The sequence below is a fragment of the Phascolarctos cinereus genome, unplaced genomic scaffold (genome assembly GCF_003287225.1).
Source record: "Phascolarctos cinereus isolate Bilbo 61053 unplaced genomic scaffold, phaCin_HiC Scaffold_726;HRSCAF=1367, whole genome shotgun sequence".
Lineage (NCBI taxonomy): Eukaryota > Metazoa > Chordata > Mammalia > Diprotodontia > Phascolarctidae > Phascolarctos > Phascolarctos cinereus.
Genome location: NW_027556098.1, coordinates 97788421 through 97811312, shown reverse-complemented (window position 1 = coordinate 97811312; position 22892 = coordinate 97788421). Strand labels below are relative to the sequence as shown.

General features: G+C 37.6%; 1 protein-coding gene across 1 annotated transcript in view; it reads left to right on the top strand.

Moving 5' to 3' along the window:
* The first annotated feature begins 9932 nt into the window (after positions 1-9932).
* CIP2A (cellular inhibitor of PP2A) overlaps positions 9933-22892 on the top strand; it is a 49329-nt gene continuing 36369 nt past the window's right edge. The window contains 5 exon segments of the mRNA XM_020999909.2: positions 9933-10328; positions 14693-14840; positions 16042-16154; positions 17968-18062; positions 19126-19222. Of these exon segments, the coding sequence (XP_020855568.1) occupies positions 10227-10328; positions 14693-14840; positions 16042-16154; positions 17968-18062; positions 19126-19222 (555 nt within the window). The 5' untranslated portion in view covers positions 9933-10226.

The window sequence follows — 22892 nt, the reverse complement described above, 5'->3', positions numbered from 1 at the left end:
GGGCTTAGTGCAATCTACAGGTAGATCTGGGCTGGCCTAAGCCCTCCAACTCCCCAGAGCTGGCCCTCTACAATTGGTGTGTGTTTGGGAGGGGGGGATGTGAAATGGAATGGTGCTGCATTAGGACGGGCAATCTTAGGGAAGTTCATTTATATAGGTGCTATACCATTTGGTACATGTATATTTAATATTGATATTACTTCATTGTCTATGGTACTTTTTAGCAAAATATAATTTCCTGTGCTTATCTCTTTTAATTAAGTCTGGTTTTGCTTTTGAAAAAAAAAATAGCCTAACCCAAATGGCAAAAGAGGTCCAAAAAGCCAATGAGAAGAATGCCTTAAGAAGCAAAATTGGCCAAATTGAAAAGGAAATCCAAAAGCTCACTGAAGAAAATACTTCCTTAAAAATTAGAATGGAGCAAATAGAAGCTAGCGACTTTATGAGAAATCAAGACATTGTAAAACAAAACCAAAAGAATGAAAAATAGAAGACAATGTGAAATACCTCATTGGAAAACAACTGACTTGGAAAATGGATCCAGGAGAGATAATTTAAAAATTATTGGACTATCTGAAAGCCATGATAAAAAAAAAGAGCCTAGACATCATCTTTCAAAAAATTATCAAGGAAAACTGCCCTGATATTTTAGAACCAGAGGGCAAAATAGAAATTGAAAGAATCCACACATCTCCTCCTGAAAGAGATCCCCAAAGGAAAAGGTCTAGGAAAATTGTAGCCAAACTCCAGAGTTTCCAGGTCAAAGAGAAAATATTGCAAGCAACCAGAAAGAAACAATTCAAGCATTGTGGAAACACAATCAGGATGACACAAGATTTGGCTGCTTCTACATTAAGAAACTGGAGGGCTTAGAATATAATATTCCAAAGTTCAAAGGAGTTAGGATTACAACCAAGAACCACCTACCTAGCAAAACTGAGTATAATCCTTCAGGGAAAAAATGGATATTCAGTGAAATAGAGGACTTTAAAGAATTCTTGATGAAAAGACCAGAGCTGAATAGAAAATTTGACTTTCAAATACAAGACTCAAGAGAAGCATGAAGAGGTAAACAGGAAAGAGAAATCATAATGGACTTATTAAAGTTGAACTGTTTACATTCCTGCATGGACAGATGATATTTGTAACTCATGAGACCTTTGTCAGTATTAGGGTAGTTGGAGGGAAAAAAATTATGTGTATGTGTATAGATAGATAGATAGACAAATAGCCTCCTAAAGGAGATTTATAAGTACTGAAAAGAGTTCAGCCTATATCCTATATTGTCCAGACCAAGATACAGATATGGATAACCTATGGTTAGTTCATCAGTCCATAGCTTGAACAGACCCTCAAGAAGGATAATGAACTAGGCCCAAAATTGAATAAGAAGAGAGTAGGTATTTTGGAAATTGCACAGTGCTTTTAATTATCCAAAGTTTTTTTCTCAAACAAAGGATCATCCTTTACCAGTGAAATAAATAATATTGGACATCAGAGCAATGAATTACATTTGAATTGCAACTATTTGTTTTTAAATAAATTTAATTCAGTCTATGTAGTGTCATCATTTTCCTTTCATTCCTTCTAAGGCTCTATCAGGATTCTTTGTCCATTATTTCACATTTATTTTTCCTCTCTCTTTTTTTTTTAAAGGGGGTGGGGAGGGCTAGAGCTATGGTAGGAAATTCCTGATGAAAAATTTTCTCCCACTGATACATATTAGCAACTCAATTTGTTGTCTGTAACTTAATCTTAGAAAAGTGTGTAATGGCTAACAAGCCATTGAGTCCACCCCCTAAAAACTTACACAGAAAGTATCAGTTGGCTGCAGCAGTTCCCCATTTGGAAGAATTTTAGGAAGAGAAATTAACTCGTAGACTACAACCTTATGAGTTTCTAAAGATCAGTACAGTGTGCTGTCCTGGAATCTGGGCATCTGGGAGGCTGGGAGTCTAGGAGTGGTGTCTGTGTTGGATTCTGAAGCCAGCCCAGCATCACTGCCCCTAGGAAGGGGAAGAAATCTTCAGAGAAAAGACTTAGGAATTGCGCTGGTATATAATGAAAGTCCCATAGAGGGACTTTGAAGTATGCATGTACAGATATACTATAACTGATTCCAGGTTGTAACCATGTGCCTCTTCGATTGGCTACTGTTGCAAAACCAGACTGGAGGCATGCTCAGAGGGTCTTCCTCAGCCTTGGCCTTCACTCATTTGGGCTTCTGGTCTTGATTTGACAGTGGCCATCTAGTGAGAGACAATGCTATAAGGAGAGAGGCCTGGAGCCCTCTCCCTCTGATGCCAACATGTGCTCTTATGAAAACAAGCCGCAGCTCTTTGCCTTGACATTTGTTATTTCATTTTAAATAAAGAAGATTAATCTGGAGACTACAACCTTGTGAATTTCAAAAGGTCAGAACAGCCCCTTCAACTTGGTGGATGTCTGAAGACCAGGGAAGTCACTACACTCAGGTGGCACAGTGCTAGCCCTGGAGTCTAGAACATTGAGTTCAAATCTTGTCTCAGACACTCACTAGCTGTGTGACCCTGGGCAAGTCACTTAACTTCTGTTTGTCTCATTTTTCTCAACCTTAAAATGGCGAGAATGATAACACCTACCTCACAGGATTGTTTTGAGGATCAAATGAGATGATTGTAAAACACTTAGCTCAGTCCCTGGCACATTGTAAGCACTATATAAATGTTTATTTGCTTCCCTTCCCTTCTGACCAGACCGGTTTCCATATAGAGGTAAAACTAAATGCAACTTTATCCTTGCTGCATATTTTTCTGGTGTTAAGACAAAGTCAACTTCCTTTTATTGTAATTGTTCAATGACTTATGAAAAATCACATTTCCTCTAAAAATTGTACCTGAACTACAAGGTACTGGTATAAGACTTGTCCCTAACAAAAAGGGTAATATTGAAAATGGTGAGGTCATGTTAGAGATAAGGCAATGCTTGATAAAAGAGTAGGAGGGTAGGATGCAATGTATCTTTCTCCCTTTTCACTAGCTGATCATACACACTATGGAATCATACCAAGGACACCTGGGAATCATTCCATGGAACCCAAGGAACCATGGATCCTACTTTAGTGAACACTGTCCTTTCTATCATGCTGCCTATCATTTTCCCTATTATGTGGTTGTAATTAGCAGGTACTATTCTGGTTCTGCTTTTTTGTTTTGCATCATTTCATTAAAAGCCTACATTTCTTTATATTCCTCATGCTTATCTATTTAATTACATCAAAGTACAGTATTACATTAGGCTTTTGTGTTAATGGATTTAATTTTTTGATCCAATCTGTAAATTTTAAGAATAATTAATTTTAAGTAATACATTTGATTTGTCTTAACATTTTCCTCTCATTCTCAGTATTGCCCAGGGAGAGTGAAATCTATCTTCATCTTTTAAGTAACAAAAATAAATACCATGTTATTAAAAATAAATATCACAGTTTATTAGACTATTAATTCTTATGCTTCCTTGAGATTCACCATGTTACTTTATTAGGGATTTTACCTTTGTGGTTTTCAGCTCCTTCTCTTCCCCTTATTTTATTTTATTTATTTAATTTTATTTAATTTCTCATGTGAATGAAACAAATCTTTGATTGGTAAATACGGGTTATCGTTGTGTTCTTTACCTTTTTTGTTCATAATACATATTTTTAAATCCAAACTCTAATTTTATTGTTTTCATTATAAATTTAAAAGATGATATGCTTTATTTAGTATGCATATATATATATGAATACATGGGCATATACATTAAATCTTAACTATAATTAGTAACAGACAAATTATATTACTATTTTTTAAGTACTTGTCTTTTAGTTGGTTTAAATTTCCTTTTCTGTTGCTTGTAGGGATCTACTTAGTGGTGGATTTTTATTGATAAATTCTTCCAGATCTTGTCTCTTTGATGTCAATTATTCTATTTTTAACTAATATGGACAATATAATGAGAGACAGTATGGCATAATGGATATAGAGCCAACCTCAGATTCAGGAAGATAAGGGTCTAAGTCTTGCCTCTGACACATGCTTGCTGTGTCGTCTAGGGCAAAATATTTAACCTTTCTGTGCCCCTGACAACTTTCTCAGTTGCCAAGCAGGTACAGAACTGCACTGGTAGAGGAATGACCAGGAATTTTGAATGGGAATTTTCTATGCTAATGGAATTGCAGGTCTAGTTCAAATAAAAATATCAGCCTATTTGCAGGGTATGTATCTTGCGGGTCAATTCTGCTTTTAAAAATAATTTGTACGTTCTTGTTCAGTTTTGGTGGTTTTTTTTCTTGGGGGGGGAGGCTAGGCAATGCAGTAAGTGACTTGCCCAAGGTCACACTGCTAGTGTTATGTGTCTGAGGCTGGATTTGAACTCAAGTCCTCCTGTATCCAGGCTGGTGCTCTATCCACTGCGCCACCTAACTACCCTTCAGTTTTGGCATTTTTCCTTCGTTTCCATGGTCTGATGCTATTCTAATTGCTAATTTTTAATGTAATTTATTTTTTGAAAATTAAAGAATAAATGTATAGCCTATATCAGATTATGCACCGTATTGGAGAGGGTGGTAGGGAGCAAGGGGGAGAAAAATTTTAAACTCAGAAGCATACGAAGTGATTATTGATAAATCAAAATACATTTAAAAAATTTTTAAAAATGGAAAAAGTGAAAAAAAAAAGAAAATTAAAGAAGATCCATCTCTTAAAATTCAGTATTCTCTGAAGTAGTAGTCTCTGAAGAATTTAAACTGAAGGTTACCCAGTGGGCAAAGGAGCAAATTATTATGAGTACACAACATTATATTAACAACAGATTTATACAAGAGAAGTGGTCAAAAGATATCAGACATGTTTGACTGGGAAAAGGAGGAGGGCTAGTCATGCAGTGAGAGTAAGGGATGATTGATGGACAACCTTCATATTCTATTTCTGTCCATGCATTGTCAAGAGAGTTAGAAGAAGATTTCATAAAGTTGGTGATCTCCTATGTAGGATTTATGGTAGGACATGTGAAAAGAGTCATGTAGGATAAGAAGGCATGGACTGATGGTAATCTACATCATTGAAGGTATACTATATCAATGAAATCACAGGTCTATTGATGAACAGGTTGACATAAAATAAATGCAAGTCAATTTTTTCTGTATTTAGCTGTTCCAGTAAATCTAATTTCAGTATTTTATTTCAGTATTTGGAGGAAATTTATAAAAATTTTCCACATTTATTATGGCACTATAATAAACATGTCTTTCCAGTCATATCTGACCCCTTTAGGGTTTTCTTGGCAGAGATACTGGAGTGGTTTGCCATTTCTTTCTCCAGATCATTTTACAGATGAGGAAACTGAGGCAAACAGGGTTAAGTGACTTGCCCAGGGTCATATAGCTAGTACATGTCTGAGGCTGGATTTGAACTCATGAAGATGAGTTTTTCTGATTCCAAACCTAGCTGCTCCATAATAAATACAGTATATAATTTATATCATACTCTTATCAATACATTGGTGTGAGAGGGAAAATAGTATTATCCCGTTAGTTAAAAATGAAGAAAGGGAGTCTAAGAAAAGTGAAGTAACTTGCCCAGCTATAATTTTTTTTTGTCAGAATTGGTTGACTCCTGATTTTCTGACAAGTCTGGCACTTTTTAAATTATGCCCCACTGTCTCTCTGATTGGTGACATAAATTTTAAGATGTTATATAAAAAAAGCACTTTCCCAAACCATAGAAAAATGTTTGAATAAATTGCAATTAATGTCATCTGAAAAGAAATTGAAGAAATCATGAAAAATAAAGAAGCAGAAAAACAGTATATGACTATAACCATGTAGAAGAAAAAGTAAATAGAAGTAAATAGACAAAGAAAATTGATAAAGACTCAAGGAGAGTTGCTAACAAGTTGTTATGAACATTTTATGTGTAGCAAATTTATTTCGTTGTAAACAGTTGTAAAGCAAGGTTAATTTATTTTGATTTAAAATGTTCATAATTTTTTTTTAATAAAGAACACAGAAGAAAGAGTGGAACTTAATTTTTCTCATAATGGGGAATTGTGAGGTGGGTATATAGATGTGGAGAAGGGAGTAGGATGAGTAGGCATCATGTGAACTTCCCTCATCTGAAATGGGCAAATAAGGATTGAACACACATAGTATGGTCTCTAGAAAAATATCAAATTCAAAGAGAAACAAGCAGGGACAGGCCGGGAGCAGGGGGAGGGAGGTGTTGAGTGGAGTAGGGTAGGTCATGGGAAAGTAAACTTGAAAGGGAGGATATTCCTGGAGAGGGAATAGTCACAAGTAAAACAAACTTCCTGATCTTGAATTGGGAGGGGATCTTAAATGGGAGGGGAGAAAAGTAAAGAATCGAGATCTTTGCTTTTTTAGACAACCAGCAAACAGTTGAACAAATTGTGTTATGTGAATATAATGGGTTATTAACACACTATAAAAAAAATGGTCAAAGAGATCATTTCAGAGAATCCTTAGTAATGTGGACTGATGCAGGGTGAAGAGAGTGGAACAAAAATAACTTGGAAAGACTTAAGAGCTGTCATAGACGCAAAGGTATACATTGATGCAATGTCTCCAGAGGACCTATAATAATGTCATCGTCATCTTCTTTTCCTCATCTTCTTCTTCTCCTCCTCCTCCTCCTTCTTCCCAAAACAGAGAGACCAACATAGAGCCTTTAATTTTAATGGATTTTAAATTTACCTTAACACAACAACTTTCTACTCATATTAGTGTCATGAGCCTCCTGATCTCAAACCCATATAGTAAAAGAATCCTAGCTGCTATATATGACCTGTACATTTGAGTCAATGAAGAAAAAAAGGAAAAAAAATAAACTCTTAATATGGTCCAAGCATTGTGTTAAGCTCTGGAAATAGTTTTTAAAGACAGCCTCTCCCCTTAAGGAACTTACGTTTTAACAAAGAAAGACAACATATATAGGGTAGTGGAGACAAGAGAAAGGAATTTTGTTCTAAGGAAATGGAAGTGGTAGAGGTGAATACGTGTGGCAGGCTGGATGTGATGTGAAGGGTTACCCAGTAGCTGTAGTAGGCTAAGGACCATATTAAGAGTTTATTTTGTTTTCTTTGACTCAAATGTACAGGTCATATACAGCAGCTAGAATTCTTTTACTATGTGGGTTTGAGATCAGGAGGCTCATGACACTAATATGAGTAGAAAGTTGTTGTGTTAAGGTAAGTTTGAAATCCATTAAAATTAAAGGCTCTATGTTGGTCTCTCTGGAGGTTGTGGAATCTTGATCCTTTCTTTGGACATCATTAGATACCATAGGTCTTGAAATACAAATTTCATGGTAGAAGCATTTTGCCATTTTGTTAACACTGGCATACTTCCTATATCACCACTCCAGTCAGTATCTATTACAGGCTAAACACTGTATTAATTCCATTGCAATTATTTATCTCTTTCATATTAATTTTAGTATAAATCTAACAGTTGAAGATGTTTCTTGGGTATTTAACTCTACCCTGATTTTAGGTCTACTTTCATGCTATACATTTTCTTTATAATTTTCCTTCTCTTACATCTATGAATGACTCCAATCCTCCAGATTTATATTGGGGGGGAAAAAACCCTCCAACCTGTGAAACCAAACTCACCACCAGCACATGGAAGAATCCTTTTAAATAGCATTTGTTCAGTTGTTTCAGTTGTATCTGATTCTTTGTGACCCCTGTGGGGATTTGGCAAAGATACTGGAGTGGTTTGCCACTTCCTTCTCCAGCTCATTTTACAGATGAGGAAACTGAAGCAAACAGGGTTAAGTGACTTGCCCAGGGTAACAAATGGAGTTTCTGAGGCCACAGTTGAACTCAGGAAGATGAGTCTTCCTGACTCTAGGCTTGGCACTCTGTCAACTTCGATAACTAAAAACAATGTCAAAAGTAACAGACCCAGGCAGCCATTAGGTTTTTTGGACAACAAATCCTTATGTAATTTAACACTGAAATGCTTTCCACTTACATGCAAGTATGTTCCCTGTTGTTCTGTGTCACATCCATTTTTACACTTTTCTAGATAAAATTTTATGGCATCCTAAATTAATCTTTTCTTTCATAAATCCTTTGTCACATTGTCATTAGACAGCAGATCATACAAGATTTTTCTTACATGATATTATAAAAATATTATTTGAAATTCATATAATGAATGAATGCTGTATGCTAAACATTTGAGAATACAAATGAAAGAGTGCTTGCTCTCAAGGAGCTCCCAGTGTAATAGGAGAAGATAATGCAAGTAGGCGAGTTCATCTCCAGGTACATAGAAAGGACTGAAGCTCCAAGAAATCAAGACATACTGGACATCAGTTCTGCCTAGGGCCTTTCTGCTGCCCCAAAGGGTTTGCTCTGTGTTAGCCTGTACTTGGTGAGGAAGAGGGAAGTTAACAAAATCATATCCATTACTTTGTATTTACTCTGCAACCACAGTGCCTGGCATATAGGCACTTAAAAGTTTATTTAACTGAATTTAATGTACCCATGTGTGTATAACACCGGAACTTAAGGGTTGATAACAGGTACTCCCTGGTGAGGAAACTCTTTTTACCAATACAAGTCAGCACTTTCTCTGCAATTTATTGACTTAAGCGGCCTAAAAGCACAGAGGGGGTTAGGTTACTTGCCTCTTGGCCTTTCTGGCACTAGTACCGTTCTCTATCCATTAGGTCAGACGCTTCTTCAAGTTGTTAAGCATATTTATATAGCTTCCTACTTAACTTCCCACCTCCTAGATTGTTTTCCCCTTAGGGAATGTAGGCATAAGAGCAGATGCGGAATAAATACTTGCGGAGCTCTGCTCAAATTGCCTAGGTCCCCGCCCCCAGGGAGTTAAATACATTATCGAATTCTAATAACTGGGGGATGCAGAGGATTGCAGCTAGGAAGCACTGGTTTCAAGTTCCACCTTGGGCATGGCAAATCATTTAACCTTCTAAGATTCCGTTTCCCTACGTTTAAAACGGGGATGATAGCAATAGCACCGATCTCATAAGGTTGTTGTGAGGATCAAATCAAATAACATAGCAAATCCTAAATTGCGATACAAATGTTATTCTTCTTGTGATTACAGGGAAATAAGACAGAGCCTTCTTACTCTACCCCTCTTGGCCTCAATTCATAATGTGAGAAAACAGGGAAAAGCTACCTCGAGTAATCTTCGTGTTTTAGATCCTGTGAAATTTTAGAGCATTAGAGATTATCTATAATTTATCCTGTATCTATCCATTCACAAGCGTATCCCGGGTGGTTTTGTGCATCACATCTTTTTTTCACATCGTCCTCAATAAATTTTTTATGACAACCTAATCTTTTCTTGCATAAATGCAAGAAATTTATTGCACGTTCCCGACACCCGCCCCCCCCCCTTTGTATTCCCAGCATTTGGCACAGTGCACAGTACGTGCTTAATAAACGCTGATTGACTAATTGGGGTGGGCGTGAGGGTAGGTATCGGGTGGAAGCCACCAATCCCCAAACTAGTCATTTTTGCCTAAAGCACCGAGTTCCGATTTACCCCCAAGCCTGGGGGGGGGTCACTCCGTCCCCTCCCACTTTGGGAGACCGTACCCCGGGAGTACCCGGGGGCTGGGTGGGTGGGGAGGACGAGGTCGGAAGACCGTCTCGGGACGGGGACAGCAGCAGCGCCTAGGTCCGACTCAGGCCTCCCAGGCAGCGCCTCCAAATTGCATTTCGATAAGCCCGAGCCCCACACCCCGACAGTGCGAGTGAGATAGCGCGCTGCGGGTCCCACAGAAACCGAACCCGGCGGGCCCTCAGACACCGCAGCCCCCCTGCTGGAGCTCCGGCGTATGTCCGCGCCGCCCCAATTCTCGCGAGAGTTCGCACGAGGGTGCGGGGGAACCTCGCGAGGTCTCAGACCTGGCGGGAGGATCCGGGAGGGGGTGTTGGGAGGGGTGTTCCCTCACAGGCTCCAATTCCCAGGCCTCCGAGGACCCTGCCCCCTCTCCTCGGGCTCAGGGGAATTTTCCGTACTCCAGACCGGAACCGGAAGGTTCTCGAAGAGTGGAAAGGCGGGGCTAAAAAAATCCAAAAAAAAAAGCGCGGCCCGAGCGCCAGGGAACGAGTGTCGCCGTCCCCGTTGTCACGTCTCCGTGTCACGGCCCCTGACCCCGCGCCTCCTCCCCGGCTCCGTAGAGGTCCAGGCCTCGGCCTCGATGGACATCACGGCCAACCTGAAGTCTTTGCTGCTGGCCATCAGCCAGTACAAGGCAGTCAAGTCTGAGGCGAACAGCAGCCAGCTCCTGCGGCATTTGGAGGTGAGAGGCTGGCGAGGATGGTCCCGACCCCCAGAACCCCCGACACCCCGACCGGCTTACGCCCGCCCGGCTCCGAGGCCCCCCAGGAAAAATCCCAGGGCCAGGGGGCCGGGAAGGGACGAAAAGCACCCTGCCTTTTGCATCCCTATCTCTCACGGTGGAGCCCTCAGTTTCCCTATTTGTAAAATGGACAGAGTGAGAATTTGCACCATCTGCCTCCCAGAGGGGTTGTCAGGAAAGCCCTTCGTCCTGAGGAAAGTGCTTTTTTAAAAAAATGTTTTGCATGATTTCACACGCATAATTGATATTTTGTTTGCCTTCTCGATGGGTGGGGGAGGAAGAGAATTCAGAACTCAAAGTAAAAAGACAGAATGATAAAAAAATAATAAATTATTTTTAAAAGTGTTTTGTTAAATGCCAGATTGTTCTGTCACAGTTACTTTTTATTCTTGTTTTTTTTTTAAAAAAAAGCCAATTTCATCGATATCAGGTGAAGAACTCTTGATCTAGTGGTCAAACTCTCCTGATGACGTAAGTGACTTACCCAGGGTCACACAGCTAATGTCTGAGGCTATTTTTGAACTGAGGAAGATGAGTCTTCCTGACTCTGGCCTGGCATTCTATCCTCTGTGCTACCTAGCTACCCAATAAAAAAATTTATATATAAAATTTAGATCTATATTCTACCATGTCTTAGAATCCCAAACTGAATGGAACCTTGATCATCTATCCCAGGCTCATTTCACAGATGAAGAAACTGAGACTCATTTTATCCCCTTTTAAGGGAGGTGATGTGGAAGAGTTTGAATTGTACTTTCAAAAATCGCTAGCTTTCTCCCATCTAGATCTCCTTAGACCCCCTCCTCCAGTCACCCCAAACTACTTGGTCACTCCTAGATCCCTCCCACAGTTATTCTGTATGTAAGGTCCATCTTGTCTCCATTAAGATGCTCAGATTCTTATAATCTAGCCACTGCTTACTCATGTTCAGAGCCCAATATGGCAGATATACTAATAAACCTTGTCTTTGGCTGAGTTATAGATGAGGAAACTGAGGCCCAGTGAGGTGAATGAATTTGGGGGAAAAAATCACAAAAGTAATAACTAGATTTGTAAAATCTCAGTCGGACCTTCGAGGGTCTGATCCCTTTAGTTGTTAGGGCTCTGTTTTCATTCCTGAGGTTGTCCTGTACATACCTCCTCGTGTTTTATTCCCAACCCCATAGTGAGAATAATATATACTATAATGTTTTATGGTTTGCAGAATACTTTATTTACATGAGAGGCGAGTGCTTTTACTTCCGTTTCACCGGGAATGGGGGGTGGTGGTATGGGGGGTATGACGTTTAGAGAAGTTGTGACTTGTTCAGTGTTACACACCTTTAAAGTACTTGATGGGGAATTTGAACTCAGGTCTTCCTGACTTCAAATCCAACACTGTATCCATGAGGCCAGGCTGCTTTATAAGAATTATACACTTCTTGAGAGTAGATACTGTTTTTATGTTTTTTAATTTTCTCTGTTAGCTTCAGTAGGTAACAAGGCGGCAAATACTTTTTAGAATGGATGGATGTATATTCTGAAACCTGCCTATAATGTCCCTCTGTAAAATAGTCAAGTGGTCAAGATCTCCAAGGTGCAAAACTTAATGGTATTCCAGGTAGCCCAGTTAGGTCTCAGGCAGCACTAATTGTCTGTTTCAAGATTTACACTGATGAAAAGCTTCTCCATTAGGTAGCCAGTTACATTTTTCAGATAGCTCCAATTGTTAGGCTAAGGATAAGGACTAGACATGTAACTTCACTAGAATAGGGAACTTTCTCTTGCAATTTAGAGACTTGGAAAATTACATAGAGTACTGAATGTTTAAATGACTTGCCCCCCAGGTCTTCCTGGCTGGAGGGCTGCACTCAATTTTTTTATTTCTGGCCACCTCTTCCAATTGTTGCATCCTTTTAAACTTCTAGCCTTTGTTTTTTTTCTGCTCTCTGGAGCCACGTAGAATAAGTTTAATCCCTCTTTCATATGACAGTTTTTTCAAATATTTGAAGACCAGTCCTAATTGAATGTTTTAGCTATATAGTTGTTATTGCCAAAGTTGCTTTGTCTTGAAATACTTTATTAGCTTTTCCTTTCTTTTTTCCTGCAAATCTCGAAGGCCCACTTACTTCCTCATTGACTGTCCCCCTAGCCCATAGTTACTTTGAAATCCTGAAGAAATACTGTATTGCTTGGGATTATATACTTTCTTTACATTGTTTGCTATTTTTGTTTCTGTTTATTCTTACCTTCTTTTCCTACCAGATTGAATGATTCTGGAAGGACTAGTCTTATCCTTTGATTCAGGTGCTCAACAAATAACTGCTGAAGCCATATTGTATGTATTAAGTGATGAAGGGGATATCCCTGATGCAAAATAATAACTGACATTTGTATAGTTCTTTACAATCTGCAAATCCTTTCGGTTATATTAGTTTACTTGAACCTCTCACCAGCCTTTCGAGGTAGGAATTTGTAGGTGATGAAATGAGACTGAAAGGGTAATATGTTTTGTCTGCTAGAGTTAGAAAGCTGGTGATTTTTTTTTCCTCAGCCAAAGACAAGGTTTATTAGTATGTCTGCCATATTGGGCTCTGAACATGAGTAAGCAGTGGCTAGATTATAAGAATCTGAGCATCTTAATGGAGACAAGATGGACCTTACATACAGAATAACTGTGGGAGGGATCTAGGAGTGACCAAGTAGTTTGGGGTGACTGGAGGAGGGGGTCTAAGGAGATCTAGATGGGAGAAAGCTAGCGATTTTTGAAAGTACAATTCAAACTCTTCCACATCACCTCCCTTAAAAGGGGATAAAATGAGTCTCAGTTTCTTCATCTGTGAAATGAGCCTGGGATAGATGATCAAGGTTCCATTCAGTTTGGGATTCTAAGACATGGTAGAATATAGATCTAAATTTTATATATAAATTTTTTTATTGGGTAGCTAGGTAGCACAGAGGATAGAATGCCAGGCCAGAGTCAGGAAGACTCATCTTCCTCAGTTCAAAAATAGCCTCAGACATTAGCTGTGTGACCCTGGGCAAGTCACTTAAGTCATCAGTCAAATGACCTAGAGTAGGAAGTGGCAAACCATTCCAGTATGTTTATCAACAAAACCTACAAATGGGGCCATGAATAGTAGGACCCGACTGAAATGACTCAAAACCAATAAATTTTATGCAATAATAATAGCAGCTAACATTTATATAGCACTTACTATGGGCCAGGCATTGTGCTATGTGCTTTGCAATTATCATCTCATTTGATCCTCACAACAGCCCTTGAGAGGTAAGTGCTATTATTATCCCCATTTTACAGATGAGGAAACTGAGGCAAACAGAATAAGTGACTTGCTTAGGGTCACACAGCTAGAAAGTATTTGACAATATATTTGAACTCAGTTCTTCGTGACTCTAGGCCCAGTGCTCTATCCACTGTGCCATTTAGTTGCCTCTAATTTGATAGGTGCTTAGGGAATGCAAACTTATATTTGTATTAATCTTAAATAAAATATAATTGTAAAGGTAAATCTAGGCTGACAATTGAGAAAACTCGTTTTTAATTAGTGTTAACCCAATTTGACGGCATATGCAATATTCCACATCTTTAGTCCCTTCAGTTTTGCAAAGAAGGGAAGAAGGTGTGTTTAACTCATCTCTTCTTTGGAGCCAAACTGGGTCATTATAATTGCACAGCAGTCATTTTTGTGGTTTTGGTTTTGTTGTTTTTCCCATTTAGATTGTAATAGTCATGTTATATGTTTTTCTTTTTGGTTCTGTATCACTTGGCATATTTTCCTATGCTTCTATGTATTCAAATTTATTGTTTTAATGGAACAATAATATTCCTGTACATTTGTATACCACAGTTTGTTTAGCTATCTTTCAGTTAATAGGCATCTACTTTGTTTCCAGTCTTTTGCTGCCACAATAAATGTTGTTATAAATGTTTCTTTATTTGACCTCTTTGGAATATATACCTAGTAATAGGATCTTTCAGTCAAAGAGTATAAACATTTAAGTCATTTTCCTAACATAATTCCAGATTTTTTTCTAGGATGGTAGAACATAGCTCAGCCAATAGTATTTTGGTCTTCCTGTCTTTATACACTTCCTCCAGTGTTGATTCATCACATCTTTTGTTGTCTTTCCCAGTTTGGTGTGTATGAGGCAAAATGTGAGTTGTTTAATTTGCATTTCTTTTATTTTTAGTGATATGGAACAATCCTTTGTGTTAAGAGTTTGCAATTCTTTTGAGAACTGTTTGTTCATATCCTTTGAATAGTTATTCAAAATTCATTGCTTTAGTATTGATTGTTTTCCAGGTCATTTCTGGACAGAAACTTACTCGATGGTTTACATCAAACCAGATATTGCCAAGCGAATGCCTGAGCTGCCTGGTAGAGCTCCTTGAAGACCCAAATTTAAGCACTTCACTAACTTTAAGCATCATCAATCTGTTATCTCAACTAGGTAAGGTATCCATTTCACTTTCTTGTTCTAGAAGGAAGGGAGGTTGAAGTAAAAGAAAACAAAGCACTGCTGGTTTAGATGCTTTTAGTATAGTTTCCATAGGCCCAGAAGAGTAATTGGCCAGAAAATGATACTGATATATAGACATCAGACTTAGAAATATGCTGAAAAAACATGAAAATGCCTTAAAATAGTTGTAATTTGCAATCTTAAGGTACAAATAATTCTGATTTAAGTATGATTACTTCTAATTAATATTTGATACAATATATTAAAGTAACTATTTAAAGAAATAAATTATAATAGGCCACTTACTGTCATTGGTTCATTTTCATGCCTTTCTTAGAGGCAGCTGGGAAGAACTGAGTTAAATCAAAACACTTCCTAGCTGTGTGACCCTGAGCAAGTCACTTCACCTCTGTCTGCTTCAGTTACTTCATCTATAAAATGGTGATTATAATAGTACACACCTCCTAGATTCATCTAAGGATGAAATGAGAATATTTGTAAAGTGCTTTGTAAACCTTAAAGCACCATATAAAATACTAGTTGTGGTGGTGGCAGTTGTTTTAATAATATTGGAATTGTCCGAAAAGTTGCAGATAACACACACAGATAGCAATCAAGCAGCATTAAGTCTAATAGATTTTACCTGACTTTTCTTGTAGATTTCTCAGGGATCACATAAATATAAAGCTGAAAGGAACCTTATAGGCCATTTCCTTCAACCCTTCACTTAAAACATAAGGAAACAGGCTCAGGGATGTTCAGGGATTTGTTGAGCCCTGACTCTGGCAGGTTTCACCACTGTGTCTTGTCCCTACAAAGTGAACTGGCCTACAAAATGCAAGGAGAGTATAGTTTGCTGAATGACCTGTATTTTCACATGACTGAATAAACTGCTTCTTTTAATCTAATTTAAGTGTTTCTTGTCTTTGCCAGTGATGGTTTTTTGAAATAAAATAGGACAGACATATTCATACTAATGTTTAGAGGAGCTATGATCTGAACTGATGAAAGAAAAGCCCACACCAGTGAAATTACAGATTGTTGAAATATAGTTAGGTAAATCTTGTAGTAATAAAGGTGATAAGTTTGACATTTTAAACATGCTTATTTAACATATATGTGTGTGTGTGTATCTGTATCTATATATCTATAGATATATAGATACCATATACCATTTTATTTTACATTACAGCTCTAGACAATGATACCAGAGAGTGGCTGCAGAACACTTATAATCTGAATAGTATCCTGGCAGGAGTGGTATATCGAAGCAGTACTGTTCGTAATGACTCAGTATCATTGCAGGTACAAAATGAATTATTTTTACCTACTTTCTTTTCCTGTCCTTACTCATCAAGTGATAAGAATTGAATTAAAACAATAAATAATCTGTCATCATCAGTTAATTTAAAGTGTACCCACTAAGTTCTGGAGAATTTGCTGATTAGACATAGTCCTTGCCCTTGAGAAATTTAAAATTTGGTTGAACATGTCACTGTCATATAAAAGCTTTCAGTAGACAGGAATTTATCTTTATCTCTATGTAATTTAGAATAGTGCTAAATGAATGTAATTATGAACAAATTAATTTTGAGCTTAACTGGCTTTTGGCCAGTCATGCTAAGATGACCCTTTTCTGAGAAGGTGTCTAGTTCTAATGTGTTCTGAGGAATTTTAAATGGAATAGTAGTTTTAAATAGCTTGTGTTTATATAGCACTTTACAATTTACACAGTAGAATACTTTTTTCATAATAATGTGAGATAAATATTGCAAATGTTATCCACATTTTTACAAGTAAAATTGAGGCTCACAGAGGTTATGACTTGTTTATTGACATAGCTAATATTGGGTAAAGTCAGGACGCATGCATAGGTCTTCTAATTCCAGTCCACTAGTCTTTCCACTATACAGCTGTGTTTTAAAGAGTATTATTTGGCAAATTAGAAAAGAAAAGGATACCTCTGAGAGGGACAGTCATGAAATCAAGAGGGATAGAGACAAGATGGCCTAATTGGAGTAGAGTGTATAGGTAAGGGTAAATTAGGAGATGGGCAATTAGGTGGGGTCACTTTCTATCTCAGTATTTACTCAAAATAACTTGTTACATTTTTATAAAACCTTTCCTCACCAAATAGATTAATTGTTATTTCATTGTTTCATATTTCATTGGTATAAGGCAGGTATGGGGAACCTGTGGCCTTAAAGCCACATGTGGTCTTCTAGGTCCTTGAGTGTGCCCTTTTGACTGAGTTCAAGTTTTATAGAAACAAATTCGTTTATTAAGAGGATTTCTTCTGTGAAGTTTGGATTCCATCAGAAGGCCCCACTTGAGGACCTAGAGGGCTTCATGTGGCCTCAAGGCCACAGGTTCCCCACCTCTGGTATAGGGAATTCCTGTATGAGGAAACTGCATCTCTGCAATGTAGTCTTTTTTTTTTCTTTCTTTCTAACTTTTTTTGAAAAAATGACTTTGTCTCTGCATCTTGCCCAGGCTGGAAGTGCAGGGGTTATTCACAGTCTCACTACCAATCAATATGGCAGCTTTGACCTATTCCAACCAGAGCAGGTTTGACCCTCCTAAGTCAACCTGGTAGCCACCCACTTCCAGGAGAATCATATATCAATGCTGAATTTAGTGTAGACACCTGATCACATGATCCTGTTATAGCTCACAACACCTGAGCTTATGAGATCTGCCCCCTTAAGCCTCAGCTGGGATTATGGTCTACCATACTTAGCTTCAGTTTAGTCTTAAAGAGTGACCTTAAGCAGATTCAGCCTGAGCCAGAGTAATATAATTGGGAAATATTTGACAAGATAAATTAAAAATGCAATAGAGTATAGTTAATGTCAATATGTGATTTTTCTAAGTTAACATGTGGCCTACAGAGAACCTTATGTATTGTTTATTGGCCCCATTTTTATTTGGCTTTGATACCACAGACCTAGAGCTCTAAATAATTGACTTGCCACAGCCAGGATGTATCAGAGGCAGGACTTGAACCTAGGATGCAAAATTTTTTAATCTTAAACCTAGTCTCTATCAATGTAGTATACATTATATATTTAAGTGTATTTTTATATTTATATGTTAATAATCATTTTATTACCTGCAGTGCCTTCAACTCCTGCAGAAGCTGACCTACAGTGTCAAAGTTTTCCATTCTGGTGCCAATTTTGATGAGCTAATTACATTCTTGATAGGTCATATGTAAGTTATATATATGTATATTAATATACTATACCCATCCTTACTGTTTAAGAAAAATCTGTAGGCCATCTTTGAAACCAAAAATATGTTAAGTAGCTTTTTAGGCAAGTCATCTTTTTGTAGGGCCACTTTGTGATATAGGTTGTGATTCTGAGTTCTTGATGGGTATACAAATAAGCTCTAGAAGATCTAACCAAGGTGGAAGTAGTTGGTTACAGACTTGGAAATGAACTATGTGTCCATTATCCCAAGAACTAGGCTACTGAAATTAGAGGTGCCAGCAGCTTTGTAGATTGTGTAAGGATTTTGATCTGCCTTGGTGAAGCAAGTATTCCCATCTTTGAGTATTGAAGTAAATAGTATATTTATTTTTGTGGAAAAAAAATTCTCTTTCCTTTTTCCCCAATTTAAAAATCTTAGTGTTATAAAGTATCTCTCTATGTTAATAAGTTGAATTTGAGAAGTCCTATGGATTCAATTAGTATTATTACAGAATGGTTAAAGAAAAATATGAAGTCATAATTAAAATTTCTACATGGATTTAGTCTAACAACAAACGAATGAATAAAACATTTATTAAGCACTTACTATGTACAAGCTTTGTGTTAAGTTCTGGGGATACAAATAGAAAAAGTAAGACAATCCCAGCTCTCAAGGAATTCACATTCTAATGGGGGAAGATTTCAGATGCAAGTCATTTGGAAAGGTCTCATGATCCTTAAGATACAACACGTAGATCTTCATACCTTTTTAAAAAATGTTATTTCCTTTGATAAAATCATATCAGTTTTCAGTATACAAAGGAATGTACAGTTCATAGCCTCGACTTTTATTTGCAGTTTTTCCATGTTGAGATTGAATGATTTGGTTTCAAAATGTATTAAATTATTATTGTAGTTGAGTTTGACTTGTAAGAGTAAAAAGAAAAATGTTCACATTAACTGCTCTAGTTACTAGAAATCAAATGTTTAAAATGTGACTTACCATGTATCATTTTAAGTAGATTGGAATTCAACATAATGCAGTCTTTTTTTCCTTTTTTTGTTCTTCTGAAACAACATAGTCAATCTCCTGAGGATGAGTTAACAATGTCTTGTCTAGGACTCTTGGCAAATCTTTGTCGGCACAACTTAGCTGTTCAAACCCACGTAAAGTCTTTGGTAAGAATTCTTTTTAATATCTGTGTGTGTGTGTGTAATCTTCGAGCTCTTGTGTTGGGTTCTTTGTCTCAAGGAAATCTTATTACTTTGTTATTTAATTTGAAGATGTGTGTGTCCATATCCATTTTATCTGATGCTTCAGAGCTTATAAAAGAATTGACAAATAATCTAGAGTATTCCCATTTTTGAGTTATAGCACATGTAAAACACTGACTTTTCAACATAGTGTTATGTTGGAATCCCAAAGAAAACATGGTTTAAGAGTATATATGAGAAACGCTGGATTATTTTGTTAAAGGTTTAAAATCATAGTGGGTTCCTTCTAGGGTATCAACCCATTATTTTATGGCTCTCAAAGAATTCATTTATTAGTATTTATTTAAAATCATGAAACCTTGAATTGAAAAGACCTTATATATTATCTAGGCCTGTCCTTAAAAGGATAAAAAATTTGAGACCCAGAGAGTTTTAAGTGGCATGCCTCAAGTCATAGGCAGAGCCAGCGCTGGAACCCAAATTTTCCTAGTCTGGTTCATAATTCATCAAACATTTATTAAGTACTTGCTCTGTGCTAGAGATAAAAAGACAAAACTGAAATATGTTCTTCCCTTAAAGAGCATGCATTCTGTTGTATGTATGGAAGGTGGGGTGGGGAGGAGGTAAATACAAAATATTTCTTAGGGGGAGGGCACTGGCTATGGGGTGTTGTATCAGGATAGGACTTATAAGTCCTATCTTGTAGGTAAGTGACACTTGAGCTGAATCTAGGAATTTTAAGAAGCAAGTGCATGAGCTTTTACAAAAGCATGAAGATTAGAGATGGAATGTCCTGTATGAGAAGTAAGTAGACTTGTTTGGTTGGAATCATAATATGTGAAAGGAAGAAATGTAACCATAAAGTTTAGTGAAGTTACTTCACACAAGTAATAAGTGTCAGAACTGGCATTAAAACCCAGGTCTTTTCACTTCAGGTCATGACATTGATACATAAATCTAGCTCTCATTTAAGCATCTAGTACCCCTAAGCTTTTATTAGATTTAACTAAGTCATCTTGAAACAAAATTGGCTAGTTTCCCTTCCTCATCCCTAGCAATATTTGTGTGGACACAAAAGTAAATCTGTAGTCATTAGAAAGAAAGGAGAAAAAGGAAAGGATGTCAGTAACCCATTATTTGGATAATTAATTTCACCGGGTTGACTAGGCATTTGTTTTAATATAGCAATAGCAAATTTTTTTACAGGGAAATGATGAAATTTATTTAAGTAATCACACTTTTTAGTAACTGGATCATGTCACACTAAATTTCAGAAGGAATAAATCATATTATTCATCAAAAATACTTCCTACCCTCAAAGACCCAAACCACAGGCTTAGAAAATGACATAGCTACAAAGTTGTAAAGGACACTGTCCATGGTTTCGAGCGTTTACAATTGAACAGAGTGATAGAGTGTTTGTACAGTTACCTGTTACACAAAGCACAATGTTAGAAATATATGAATAATAACATTAATTTGAGTGCCAAGTGAAAGAGGGATTATTTCTGATTAGAATTATTAAGAAAGGGGTTAAGGAAGAGCTGGTATCTGAGCTGATACTTTAAAGATAGGTCAATTTTTTTGATAACTAAAGATAGGGGAAATGAGCATTTCAGGTGAATTCAGTAAAATATCGTATCTTTTTACAAGTACTTAGGATATAATGACAAAAACTAAATAGTCCTTTTCTCAAGGAGCTTATATTCTGATGAGTGTATAGTAAGCATACATAAATGAGTATGATAGAACACAGAGGATAATGGGAGCCACCAAGGAGAGATCTTGCTCTAGGAATATTTCAGAAGTGGGAGAATGCTCTTATTTGTCAGGAGCGGGGCAGAGGGAGGGGATCAAGGAAGTCTGTGCAGAGGCAGTGGTACCTGAGTGGAGTCTTAAAAAGAATTTTTTTTGGGGGGCTAGGCAGTGGGGTTAAGTGACTTGCCCAGGGTCACACAGCTAGTAAGTGTCATGTGTCTGAGGACGAATTTGAACTCAAGTCTTTCTGAGCCAGGAAATCTCTATCCTCTGCGCCACCTAGCTGCCCCAAAAGAACATATTCTTAAAAGCAAACATGTAGAAGGAGGGCATTCTAGGCCTCTGTAGAGGCGTGGAGGAGGGGAATAGAATTTCAGGTTCAGAGAACAGCTAGTAGTGCAGTTTGGCTGGAAGACAGAACTCATAAAAGGTAGTAATGTGAAACTATGCTGGAAATGGTAAGTTAGATTCAGATTTGAAGGACCTAAAACACTAGGTTAAGGAATTTAAAAGAAAATTTTTTTTTGCATTTCCATTTATTTTTAGTTTTCAGCATTTACTTCCACAAGATTTTGAGTTCCAAATTTTCACCCCCTCTCACCCCTCCCCCCACCTCAAGATGGCATGCAATCTGAATATCCCTTCCCCTAGTCTTCCCTCCCTTCTCTCTCTCCTTGCCTTCTCATATCCCCTTCCCCTTCTACTTTCCTGTAGGGCAGGATAGATTTCTGTACCCCATTTCTTGTATTTCTTATTTCTCAGTTGCGTGTGAAAACATTTTTTTTAAACATGTGTTTTTAAAATTTTGGGTTCCAGATTTTCTCTTTTCCTCCCTCCCCACCTACCCTCATTAAAAAGGCAAGCAACTCAATATAGGTTATACATGTGCAGTTATACAAAACCCTAGTAGGCATGTTGTGAAAAACTAACTCTATTTCCCTTAATCCTATCCTGCCCCCGCCCATTTATTCTGTTATTTCTTTTGACCCTGTCCCTCCTCAGAAGTGTTTGCTTCTGATTACCCCCTTTCCCAATCTGCCTTCCTCTCTATCATTCCCCTGTTCTCTTGTCCCCTTCTCCCCCTATTTTCCTGTAGGGTAAGACATATTTCCATAAGGAATTTTTATTTTAAAGGCAGTAAGAAAGTACTGACAATAATCAAGCAGAGGAGTGATATAGATGTGTGCCTTAGGAAGGTTATGTTGGCATCTTCAAGAAAGATCATTTAGAGATGTTATAAGAAGATCGATTAGGAGGCGATTGCATTATTCCATATAGTGGATGATAAGGCCCTCAGTTATGGTGATGACCTGGTGAATGGAGAGAAAGGAATCTGGTACTGGTTTAAAACTAAATGGGGAGTCTGCAGCCTTGAGGCCACCTGTGGCCCTCTAGGTCCTCAAGTGTGGCCCTTTGCCTGAATCCAGACTTCACAGAGCAAATCCTTTATTGAGGGGATTTGTTCTGTGAAGTTTGGACTCAGTCAAAAGACTGCATCCAAGGACCTAGAAGGCCACATGTAGGTTTCCCATGCCTGCTAGAGTGATCAGTGGAGTAGACTAGGTACACAACATACATAAGCAAACAAACCTAATAGCCTAGTTTTTGATAAAAACAGACCCCAGTTACTGGATAAGGACTCATTATTTGATAAAAATTGCTGGTAAAATTGAACAGCAATATGAAAGAAACTAGATTTAAGCTAACACCTTGCACCCTTGATAAATTCCAAGATAAGCTCCAAATGGATATGTGTCCTAGATTAGAAAAATGTAGGAAAAATTGTCCATCAAACCTATCAATAGAGGAAAAGTTCATGACCAAACAGGGGATAGAAAATATCACACAAGATAATATGTATAATTTTTATTATAAA